Source organism: Scyliorhinus torazame, chromosome 6, assembly GCF_047496885.1.
Source record: "Scyliorhinus torazame isolate Kashiwa2021f chromosome 6, sScyTor2.1, whole genome shotgun sequence".
NCBI lineage: Eukaryota > Metazoa > Chordata > Chondrichthyes > Carcharhiniformes > Scyliorhinidae > Scyliorhinus > Scyliorhinus torazame.
Window position 1 is genome coordinate 309,821,415 of NC_092712.1, and position 12,817 is coordinate 309,834,231.

The 12,817-nt window shown below is 46.3% G+C and overlaps 1 protein-coding gene across 3 annotated transcripts in view; it reads left to right on the forward strand.

The window, feature by feature from the left end:
- The window catches only part of myripb (myosin VIIA and Rab interacting protein b), a 475,899-nt gene that overhangs the window by 332,736 nt on the left and 130,346 nt on the right, over positions 1-12,817 (forward strand). For all 3 annotated transcript variants that reach the window (XM_072510045.1, XM_072510047.1, XM_072510046.1), the window contains exon 4: positions 11,441-11,577. In XM_072510045.1, coding sequence (XP_072366146.1) covers positions 11,441-11,577 — 137 coding nt within the window. The remainder of the gene's footprint in view (positions 1-11,440; positions 11,578-12,817) is intronic.

Below are 12,817 nucleotides of genomic sequence, written 5' to 3' on the forward strand. Positions count from 1 at the left end.
TGATCCGGACGACGGGAAGGGGCGGAAAACCCCGCCCTTGTTCTTTTGCAAGAATTTCTTCCTCGATTTTCTTTCTCCGCCGATCGAAAGGCACTTTTAGGCCATCGCCTAATTATTTACCCGGTCTGCTCTTTTAAACCTCGTGCATTCCTCATCAAAACAGGCTGTGGTAAATCGGGATCAAATCTTCCTGTGTTCTGTAATTCTCTTCCATAATTCTTCCAGTAAGCCCGAAGAAATTCCTGACATTTTCAATATAAAACTCAAACAAAAATGCATTAAGAGGAGACAATGGAATCTCAATCGTGTTTATACAATGTAGCTTTGTTTGAATTTTTTTTGTTCAATGTCTTGGCCATGCGCCATTCAATCAGCGATGTGTTTCTTTGCTGGGAGTAATATTGTCTGAGTTCTTAGTCAAAGCACAGCTCTGAAGCTGCTCTTAAGCTTGCTGAAGAAAATCATTCCTGCATTTTGTAATGAGGCCTGTTGCAGAAAGTAGCCCCCAGAGAGCTGGGCTGGTATCACAGAGCGCGGCTGGTGAAGTGCAGCCTCTGTGTTTATCTGCACATCGCTGTTGGCTGAGCAACTGAGAGCATGTAACCTGGAATCTTGCATTTTGCCTTCGCTTTCGAAAGGCCTGCCTGCCTTCAACTTGAGGGGAATAGATTTCTGTGCGCCCCCCGACTTCAGACTGGGTGCCCAAGACTTCAGTTTGGAACCACCTGCCTCACCGGTGTGAGAGGCTCTCTGGTAAGTCCCAGAAGGATGGGGAAAGGACACTGCCTGAAGTGCTGATCATGGCTGGTGAGGGTGTACTGTGGATTCGGGATACTGTGTACCCGTTCCCATAGCTCCACTGAAATGACGAAATCAATCATGTTTACTTTGGTTTACTTCATCTTTCGATGCCGCCGCTGGCTAGGCCGTTTCGACATCTCCGATAACCCCCAAGTGCAAACAATTCGAGGCCTGGTTTTCCCTGGGAAACTTGAATTTTGGCAAGGGTCCTTACTGGACGTGCACTAGGCAGCTGCCCCAAATGCCTGAACAATGGCCGAGCCAGTTTGGGGTCAGATGTTTTGCCGGCACAACAAAGACCAATATCCATCTCCCCTCCACCCCCACATCCCCTCCTGCCCACCCAAATATCCGGCCCTGGTTGAGGCTGCTTGCTGTAGAAACAAAAAGTAATATGTCAAACATTTGTACGTGGTAACATGTGGCAAATCATGTTCTCAGGTACTTTGAATGCTGCATATTTTACCAAAACACTGGCTGATACAGAACATCAGCAGGTACATAATTTAATTAAGCAGAGAGTTGAAATGCTAATGCACAGCATTGTAAAGGCGGCCGTTGCCTACGGTAGTGAAGATGCAGAGTACAATGGCCATCATCACTTTGACTGAGATTTGTAATGGGTTTCCTCTTGACAGACTGTTCGATGACTTTGTTCGTCATTCCTGGGCTTTCTCTCTGTGCGAGGGAGGGGGGATAAAATAACACTGGTCACACAAAAATACATGGGACGGAGATTTGGGTTGGGACCCCAGCATCACAGTCAAGTGGGGTCCAGACCCCACATTATATCAGGGGAATATTCACCCAGCTGTGATTGTCCATGAATTGGTCGATTAGTGAGTAGAGGAACCCCCCCCCCCCCCACCCCTGCACTGTCCAATTAAGAATAGTGGGTGGGGATTTAAAGCTGGGTGGCCACAATAGGAGATCTTTCATCTGGGAAGCTTCTGTGGTCCACCGTTGCAGATAACGGAGGGAGAGGGCGCGTCCATCTTGAAGTACCTTCTCAGCAACCATTAAAGCCTTTAAATGAAATAATGGCCCCAGCAACCCACCATCATGGAGAGGCTCCATTTCAGAATCAGTGTCTGCCTCCAGGTGGCTTGTCTGTTCCCAAATCATGGGGAACTCGCAAGCCCTCTGAAAATTGGCCTCTAACTCCACTGAACTGGCTACTCATCACTGACCTGCTGGAATGGTGCTGGCAAATCAGCGAGCCAGCCAATGGGACACATTTGTGCGTCCACCATCTCCACACTTGCCCCCCATATGGCAACAAGGATCCCGCCCCCCCATTATCTTGCTTGTGGCTTGGATAGTTTTATTGAGCTTCCGTCTGTGCTAACTTGGGCATTGCGGTGCCACATATAATCATTTGTAAAAGGTCGTCAATGCCACAGAGCGGAGGAGGTGAGATTTGAATTTGAAGTTGTGGTACTCTCTCATTGTTCTTGATGGTCAGGTTTAGTCAATGTCATTGTGCACAATTAACAGCATATTTGCTCAACAACATCCTCGGCTATCCAGTGTGAATAGGGTTAAATCAGCAGGCTAGCAATGAGAAAACGTTGCCCTGCGTCTGAAGGGGGTATTAACTCTCTCTTCCTATTTCAAATCCTGTTGTATACCACTGGTCTGCATCATGACTGACATTCCGCATGTAGACAGAAACCATTCCCTTTTGTGATTATTAAAACGTGTTCGCGACACTGGCAGTAGCATCACATTATAACCTGACTGTAGGTGACACCTTTAAACGTTTCCAAGAATTTGATTTTCTTTGAAATAAGGATTGCTCGCTAGTATTCAGGTTGTAAACAAAAATTCCTTCCTTGACAACTACAGAATGAGATTGCACAACTGTTACTGCTTAAAAGCATTCAAAGCAAATAGCCTGCTACCGTCGTTATTTAGTTTTGGGTTATATGAAAAATGTGAACTGTAAACTTTGCATATTTTTGCATTGATTTGTGTGTGATAATATGATTGCGATTTGTGGATTGCAGTCAAATCTGTGGAAGATTAGAATTTTCTGAGAAAATATTCGTCCTCCCCTTAGCATGTTTCCTCCTCCTTGGGATGAATTTCTGTTGTGCCTCCCGAATAACCCCCAAAACCCCTACTGTTGTTGTTTTGCTGTCTTCCCTGTTAGGATCCCCTTCCAATCAACTCTGGCCAGCTCCTCCCTCATGTCTTTGTAGTTGATGCACGATCAATCACTACTGAAGCGAGATTGTAGTCCAATTGAAGGCTTTAATGAACAAGTAATTACCCCAGCAGCTCCGGTACAGAATGATTGCTGTGGGTGAAACACAGACTTTCATGCTCCGCCTGCTGGGCGGAACTGGCAGGCAGGTTCCACCATTCATACTACAGTATAAGGTACATCCCACCTAGGTACCGCGATACCCCTAATATAGCCCACCACAGTAGTTACCTTTACTCAATTGTAAAACTGTTACATCTGATTCCAGCTTCTTCCTCTCAAACTGCAGGGTAAATTTCATCATGCTGTCACTGCCCCTTAAGGGTTCCTTTACCTTAAATTCCCTAATCAAGTCTGCTTCATTACACATCATCAAATTCAGAATTGCCTGTTCCCTAGTGGGCTCTACCACAAGCTGCTCCAACATCTTTGTGGAGAGGTTTGCTGGTGCTGTTGGGGGATGGGGGTGGGGGAGGAGAGGTTAAACTAATTTGGCAGGGGGATGGGTAACAATGTGGAGGTACCATAGGGAGTGATGCACAGCCAAATATAGAAGACAAACTAAGTCAGTTTGGAAGGCAGAACATAGAGAGAGACATGTTAAGGCACAAGGGAATATGGCAAGGTTAGATGGTATTTATTGAAAAACAAAGAGTCTTACAGGTAAGGTTGATTAAATATGGAAATATGATATTATTGCTATCGCAGAGACGTGGTTGAGGGAGGGGCAGGACTTCATATTCCAGGGTATAAAATCTTCAGGTGAGATTGGAGGGGGGTGGGTGCTGTAAAAGAGGATGTAGTGTTGCAATATTGATCAGTCAATTACTGCAGTGCGGATGGATGATATCTTAGCAGGTTCCTCAATTGAAGCCATTTGGGTGTATGAGGATGCCAGACCAGACCCCAACAGTGGCGAGGATACTGTACAGAAATCCCAATATTTAATTTTAATTTGTAAGACTGTGAGGAAAGGATACTTTGCTCCAGAAGTGATTGCACAAAGAAATAGGGATATGGTATCTTAAAACAAACTTTATTACTAACTCTGTATTAAAATCTTTAACATCACACCAACAAATAGTTTACAATTACCGCATGAACTCAATACCACTCAATACAGTGAATACAATACCCTTCATTGCTATCTCTATTCCCACTTCAACAACAAGAACGTAAATCATCTCAGTTCTCAATCCGCTTTAAATACCAGTAGCAGAGAGGAATACTTGCTTTACAGAGATATTGGATTCTCTGAAATCCCAGCTAAGTGTTGATGCTGGCGTCAAAACCGGTGCGAGCGACGCCCGCTTCATCAGGCCGCCAGGCTCAGTCATTCTCCCCTTCCTTGGGGTTTAGCATGGCGCTGGAGTGCTGTGCGTTCCTCCGGCACCAAAAGCCGGCCCTGCACGGTCCGCGCATGCGCGCCACGGCCGTCTCTGCGCCGGCCCTCCAGGCAACATGGCGGAGCCCTACAGATGCTCGGCGCAGAGGAACAAAGGCCCCACCCCGGAATGAGCACGCCCATCGATCGGTTGCCCCCATCGGGCCTGGCCACCATGGAGGCCCCCCCCGCCCCCGGAGTTGGCTCCCCCCACCCCCGCACCAGGACAGCCCCCACAGCCAGAACGCTGAGGTCCCGCCGGGTAGGACCATTCGCGAACGATGCCAGCGGGTCTCGGCGGGCACTCCGCCCGTCGAGCGTGGAAAATCGCCGCGGGGACTGGCGCCACGGCGATTTTCTTGGCGGCCCGGCATCTGAGCGGCGTGGCGGGATTCGGGCGCCCCCCCGACAATTCTCCGACCCAGCGCGGGCTCAGAGAATCCTGCCCATTGGGTGGGATTCTCCATCCGCCCGGCAACCAGAGAATCCCGTCCGAGGTCAATAGAGTTCTCCATTGTCCACATCTCGCCCGTATCGTTCTTGCGGTGGGTGGGACGGAAGAATTCAGCCCATTCTTTGAGAAGATCTCTTGACACTGCTGTCCAGAAAAGATCTGACTCCTGTCAGACCCATGTCGAAACTCTGGCTGTATGTCTTCAACTGGCTTGTTTCAGCTCCACCTTGTCCTCTGACAAGTCTGCACTGTTCTAAAGACTGTTAATCTCTTTTTAACTAAACTGCAGAGAACAGAATCTAACTTATTATCCCAGCTTCATCCACAACAGAACTGAACTGAAAATGCTTGCTCATAAAACCTTAGTTCCACCCAGCAATGACATCATCTCACCAAGCTAAAAACGAATTAACTCCCCAGGGAATCCCCTTAATCAAAACAAAATTGCGTTAGCTCAAGCTTTTTACGATGGTTTAAGTTCACCCCGGCATCCAAAAGCTTTGTTGACTTTCAAACTAAAATTTTTAAAAATATGTCTGCAGCAGTAAAACACACTCTAACCCAGCCTTTTAACCCTTACTGCACCAAATAGCAATAATACAGTACATCTGAAATTACAACATTCATCACAGGTGGAAGTTGCTGGGAGTGTTCTATAAGCCCCCAAACAGACTTGGAGAGATAGAACAGATATGCAGACATATCTCCAAGATGTGTAAAAATAATAGGGTAATAATAGTAGGGGGTTTCAAATTCCCCAATATTAATTAGAATAGGCTGGAGGGAGCTGAATTCTTAAAGTGCATTCAGGAGAGCTTATTGAGCAAGCACAGAGAAAATCCAACAAGAGAGGGGGTGGTACTTAATTTTAGGGAATTAAGCTGGGCACGCAAAAGAGGTGTCAGTGGGGGAGCCTTTCGATGATAGTGACTGTTTTGTTATGTTTCCTTTGTAACATAAGCAGCTTCCTTGTATTGCATTTGTCAAGGAGGGTCGAGACGTGTAAATAACTTCAACTCATTTATTTACACTATGTACACTTTTATAACTTGAGTTCGACACTACTGCTAATCCTTTTGTAGCTACCTAATCTGACTAACCAGCTGCTGTCTTCCACGTGGTGGGTGTGATAATGAATCAACCCTGTGCCTCTCCTCACTGACTGTCTCCACTGGCCAAAAGGGCTGATCATGTGTGTGGTGTCCTTTATGTATGGGTTGGTGTAATGCCCCATGTGGTCGTGTAATGTGGTCGTGTCACCTCCTTGTGTATCGTGAATGTCCATTGGTCGCCTCCTATCTAACTTATCTATTGGTTGAGTGTGTGTGTGTGATGTATCTGGTGCTCCCTCTAGTGTCTGTCTAGCTTACATGTATTTACAGTGATGCACATCACCACAGTGACCATAACTCAGTAATATTTAAGGTAGTTATGGAAAAGGACAAAGATGGCCTGAACATTGCCGGCTCACGGCGCCGAGGTCCCAGGTTCGATCCCAGCTCTGGGTCACTGTCCGTGTGGAGTTTGCACATTCTCCCCGTGTCTGCGTGGGCTTCACCCCCACAACCCAAAGATGTGCGGGTAGGTGGATTGGCCACCCTAAATTGTCCCTTAATTGGAAAAAATGAATTGGGTACTCTAAATTTATTTTTAAAAAAGATGGCCTGAAAATAAATTGCCTGAACTGGGGGGGGGGGGGGGGGGGGGGGTGGGAAGGCCGATTTTAATGGGTTAAGACAGGATCTGGCCAAATCATGTTGGGAGCAGCTACTTGTAGGAAGATCCAGATTCAGAGCAGGGAGAGTAATTCAAAAAGGAAATGGAGAGAGTACAATGTCAACATGTTCCCCTGAAGGTAAAGGGCGTGACCAACAAGTCCAGAGAACCCTGGGTGTCAAGGGATAATAGAGGGTCGGATAAGGTAAAATAGGGAGGCTACTGGCAGATTCATGGGGCTTAGAACAGTGAATGACCTCGGAGTACAGAAAGTATAGAGGAGTACTCTAAAAAGAAATTCGGAGAGCGAAGGTGGGACATGAAAAAATCTGGTCGGCAAAAAAAGGAAATTCCCAAGGTGTTTCATAAGTTATATTAAGAGCAAGAGGGTAACCCGGGAAAGAGTAGGGCCCATTAGGGACCAAAGTGGCAATGTGTGTGTGGAGCTAGAAGATGTAGGTCAGGTGTTAAATTAGTATTTTGCATCTGTGTTGACTATGAAGAGGGACAATGTAGATACAGAAGCGGGGGGGCTGTGATATAATTGAACAGATTAGCATTTAGAGGGAGGAGGTGCTGGCAGTTCTAGTGGGTTTAAAAGTGGATCAACCACCAGGCCCAGATGAGATGTATCCCAGGCTGCTGTGTAAGGCAAGGGAGGAGATTGCAGGGGCTCTGTCACTAATTTTCAAATCCTCTCTGGTCACAGGAAAGGTGCCAGAGCATTGGAGGAAAGCCAATGTGGTACCATTGTTCAAGAAGGAAAATAGGGAAAGACCAGGTAATTACAGACCAGTGAGTCTAACATCAGTGGTGGGGAAATTATTGAAAAAAAATTCTTGAGGGACAGAATTAATCTCCACTTGGAGAGGCAAGGATTATTCATGTATAGTCGGCATGGCTTTGTCAAGGGGAGATCACGTTTAACAAATTTGATTGCATTTTTCGAGGAGGTCACTAGATGTGTAGATGAGGAGATGTGTAGATGTGCTTGGAGTCCGAGGAGATAGGAGAGGTGTTAAATGAATATTTTTCGTCAGTATTCACACAGGAAAAAGACAATGTTGTCGAGGAGAATACTGAGATTCAGGCTACTAGACTAGAAGGGCTTGAGGTTCATAAAGAGGAGGTGTTAGCAATTCTGGAAAGTGTGAAAATAGATAAGTCCCCTGGGCCGGATGGGATTTATCCTAGGATTCTCTGGGAAGCTAGGGAGGAGATTGCTGAGCCTTTGGCTTTGATCTTTAAGTTATCTTTGTCTACAGGAATAGTGCCAGAAGACTGGAGGATAGCAAATGTTGTCCCCTTGTTCAAGAAGGGGAGTAGAGACAACCCCAGTAACTATAGACCAGTTAGCCTTACTTCTGTTGTGGGCAAAATCTTGGAAAGGGTTATAATCTTGGAAAGGTTTATAAGAGATAGGATGTATAATCATCTGGAAGGGAATAATTTGATTAGATATAGTCAACAAGGTTTTATGAAGGGTAGGTCGTGCCTCACAAACCTTATTGAGTTCTTTGAGAAGGGGACCAAACAGGTGGATGAGGGTAAAGCAGTTGATGTGGTGTATATGGATTTCAGTAAAGCGTTTGATAAGGTTCTCCACGGTAGGCTACTGCAGAAAATACGGAGGCACGGGATTCAGGGTGATTTAGCAGTTTGGATCAGAAATTGGCTAGCTGGAAGAAGACAAAGGGTGGTGGTTGATGGGAATTGTTCAGACTGCAGTCCAGTTACTAGTGGTGTACCACAAGGATCTGTTTTGGGGCCACTGCTGTTTGTCATTTTTATAAATGACCTGGAGGAGGGCGTAGAAGGATGGGTGAGTAAATTTGCAGATGACACTAAAGTCGGTTAGGGTTAGGGTTAGGAAGTGGACTAGAAGGGCTTGAGGTTCATAAGGAGGAGGTGTTAGCAATTCTGGAAAGTGTGAAAATAGATATGTCCCCTGGGTCGGATGGGATTTATCCTAGGATTCTCTGGGAAGCTAGGGAGGAGATTGCTGAGCCTTTGGCTTTGATCTTTAAGTCATCTTTGTCTACAGGAATAGTGCCAGAAAACTGGAGGATAGCAAATGTTGTCCCCTTGTTCAAGAAGGGTAGTAGAGACAACCCCGGTAACTATAGACCAGTGAGGAAGGATGTTACAAGTTACAGAGGGACGTAGATAAGCTGCAGCGCTGGGTTGAGAGGTGGCAAATGGAGTTTAATGCAGAAAAGTGTGAGGTGATTCATTTTGGAAGGAATAACAGGAAGACAGAGTACTGGGCTAATGGTAAGATTCTTGGCAGTGTGGATGAGCAGAGAGATCTCGGTGTCCATGTACATAGATCCCTGAAAGTTGCCACCCAGGTTGAGAGGGTTGTTAAGAAGGCGTACGGTGTGTTAGCTTTTATTGGTAGAGGGATTGAGTTTCGGAGCCATGAGGTCATGTTGCTGCTGTACAAATCTCTGGTGCGGCCGCATTTGGAGTATTGCGTGTAATTCTGGTCACCGCGTTATAGGAAGGATGTGGAAGCATTGGAAAGCGTGCAGAGGAGATTTACCAGGATGTTGCCTGGTCCGGAGGGAAGATCTTATGAGGAAAGGCTGAGGGACTTGAGGCTGTTTCCGTTAGAGAGAAGAAGGTTAAGAGGTGACTTAATTGAGGCATACAAGATGATCAGAGGATTGGATAGGGCGGACAGTGAGAGCCTTCTTCCTCGGATGGTGATGTCTAGCACGAGGGGACATAGCTTTAAATTGAGGGGAGATAGATATAGGACAGATGTCAGAGGTAGGTTCTTTACTCAGAGAGTAGTAAGGGTGTGGAATGCCCTGCCTGCAACAGTAGTGGACTCGCCAACACTAAGGGCATTCAAATGGTCATTGGATAGACATATGGATGATAAGGAAATAGTGTAGATGGGCTTTAGAGTGGTTTCACAGGTCGGCGCAACATCGACTACAGGATGATAATGAGGGCTGGTCAGATGGGAACAACATGGAATTTAACCCTGAAAAGTGTGAGGTGATGCAGCTAGGGAGAACTAGCAAGGCAAGGGAGTATAGAATAAACAATAGGGCACTTGAAGTTACAGAGGACCAGAGAGACCTTGAGGTGCATGACCTAAGATCCCAGAAGGCAACAGGACAGATGGATAAGGTGATTCAGAAGGCATGTAGGAGACTTGCCTTTATTAGCCGAGGTGTAGAAGATAAGTGCTCGGGAGGTTATGATGGAGCTCGTTCGGCCCGAGCAGGAGTATTGTGTGGAGTTCTGGTCGCCACACTATAGGAAGGAAGTGATTGCATTCGGGAGGTTGCAGAGGAGATTCACCAGGATGTTGCTGGGCTGCAGCGTTTCAGCAATGAAGAGAGGTTTGTTAGGGTTGTTTTCCTTTGAGTAAAGAAGGCTGAGGGGGGGGACGTGATCAACGTATACAAAATTATGAGGGATGTAGATGGGAAGAAATAGTTCTCGTTAGAATCATAGAATTCCTACAGTGCAGAAGGAGGCCATTTGGCCCATCAAGTCTGCACCAACCCTCAGAGAGCACCCTACCTAGGGTCAGGCCCCCCATCCTATCCCCGTAACCCCACCTAACCTTTTGGCAAGAGACAATGCAGCATAGCCAATCCACCTACTGCACATCTTTGGACTGTGGGGGGAAACCGGAGCAGCCGGAGGAAACCCAGGCAGGCACGGAGAATGTTCCACACAGACAGTCACATAAGGTCAGAATTGAATCCAGGTCCCTGGCGCAGTGAGGCAGCAGTGCTAACCACTGTTCCACCGTGCCGCCCTTAGTAGATGGATCAATAACCAGGACGCATAGATTTAAGGTACGGAGCAGGAGATTTGGAGGGGATTTGAGGAAAGCCTATTTCACCCAGAGGATGGGGGGAATCTGGAACTCACTGCCTGAAAGGGTGGTAGAGGTGGAAACCTTCAAAACATTTAAAAAGCATTTTGATGAGCACTTAAAATGCCATAGCACACAAGGCCATGGACCAAGTGCTGGAAAATGGAATTAGAATAGCTAGATATTGATGGCCGGCACAGACACAATGGGCTGAAGGGCCTCCTTCTGTGCTGTAAAACTCTATGACTAACTATTGGTTTGGATTTTCAGGTTCAAGATCATCAGCAAAGTGATGCATCTCATCACCGAGCTCAAAGATCACCACAATGACCGAGCGAGGATTTCACTTTCACGCTGATGATTGTTATAGGGATCTCGGGCATCCAAGAACAATGAAGCCATCTAGCTGGCAGAGTAGCCAATCAGATTGAAGAATTCTCATAGCCGGCAAACCAGGAAGTTAAAAGCACTAATTTTTAAACATGCAAAATGCTTGAGTGGTTTGGCCCTCCCTCCCGCTCATAGTTATTTTAACACAACATTTATAATTTTGGGCTATTATATAATAATATATTAATAATCTTTACTGTCACAAGTAGGCTGACATTAACATTGCAATGAAGTTACCGTGAAAAGCCCCTCGTCGCCACATTCCGGCGCCTGTTCGGGTACACAGAGGGAGAATTCAGAATGTCCAAATTCCCTAACAAGCATGTCTTTCGGGACTTGGGGGAGGAGATCGGAGGACCCGGAGGAAACCCAAGCAGACACAGGGAGAATGTGCAGACTCCACACAAACAGTGACCCAAGCCGGGAGTCGAACCTGGGACCCTGGAGCTGTGAAGCAACAGTGCTACCGTGCTCTATGCACAGAAGCTGGACTCTTTTCTGCGAATTACCCTAGTTTTTAACCCAATACAAACCTTTTGTGGATTATGGATAAAAATGTGTAATTTTTGTATTAAGAGTGTTGTCAACATGTTCTAAGATTAGCGTTACTAAGTTTGATTATAGTTGTTCTTGTTCCTTTAGGCTCCTGAGGACGCAGTCTTTGGAATGGTACTATAATAATGTCAAGGGCAGATTCAAACACTTCGGCAGTGCAAAGGTGGTTCATACGTTGTACAAGAAACGCCTTACAGGCAGGAGGAACTCGTCAAACATACTAGGTATTTACAAAAACACGGTCTAAAATTGATGCCTATGTGGCATCCACTCTTCACTCCACCTTGTATTTGTTATTATGTAACAAAGCTTATTATGCAAGCTTTCTTATTGTGTCCCTACCCCATGGCATTGTTACAATAATGTCACCAATGCAAGCACAAGCTTGGTGATTTGTAATCCAATGTCTTAAAATTCTATCAGTCAGATTTGATGTGGCACAGAGAGAAACCGTGGGATGTAACCATTCAGTGAGTCCTTTCACTGTCCTTTCACTTTCGGCATCAATATTTCAATCTAGCGAGCAACAGCAAGGTGAAAGTCTCCACTGTAAGGCTCATACGTGAATCAAGGTTGGAGAGATTGCCAACCTGGTTCAGTTAGGTATAAATATCTAGTGAAGGCCTTTTTGATGGAGGCTCTTAAGGGCTGCAAAGCTAACAGTGTTGATGGAGAAGGCCACGGGGCGGGAGGGAGGGGTTCCCCAAGCCTGCCTTCAGTCCTTCGCCCTCCTATTGTTTTGCCGCTTCAAATCTCTGCTGATTACATCCTAACTTACACCATTCCACGTTCACTTATCACATCACTGACCTACTTTGGTTCCCATCGCAGCAACGCCTCCAAGGCCTTCAATCCCTACCTACCTCTGTAACCTCGTTCAACCCCGCAGGCAATGTTGCCTCTAAGCTGTCTGGGTGCGCAGCCGCATAGCTGTCGGGACTGTGCTGCACAGGAAGCGAATGTGCCGCACGCAAACAATGTCTCCTTTAAGAACATTAAGATTCCCATTAAGAACATGCGTATGTGTAGCTACAATATCCTGGGAGGGAGGTTTGCTAGTACTCTTCGGGAGGGTTTAAACTAATTTGGCAGGGGAATGGGAACCGGATTTGTAGTCCAGCAACTAAGGTAGCCGATATTCAGGACGCCAAAGCATGTAATGAGGCAGTGGGGAAGGGAACACTGACAAAGGAGAGTATTTGCAGGCACGGAGATGGGTTGAAGTGTGTATACTTCAACGCAAGAAGCATCAGGAATAAGGTGGGTGAACTTAAGGCATGGATCGGTACTTGGGACTACGATGTGGTGGCCATCACGGAAACTTGGATAGAAGAGGGGCAGAAATGGTTGTTGGAGGTCCCTGGTTATAGATGTTTTAATAAGATTAGGGAGGGTGGTAAAAGAGGTGGGGGGGGTGGCATTATTAATTAGAGATAGTATAACAGCTGCAGAATGGCAGTTCGA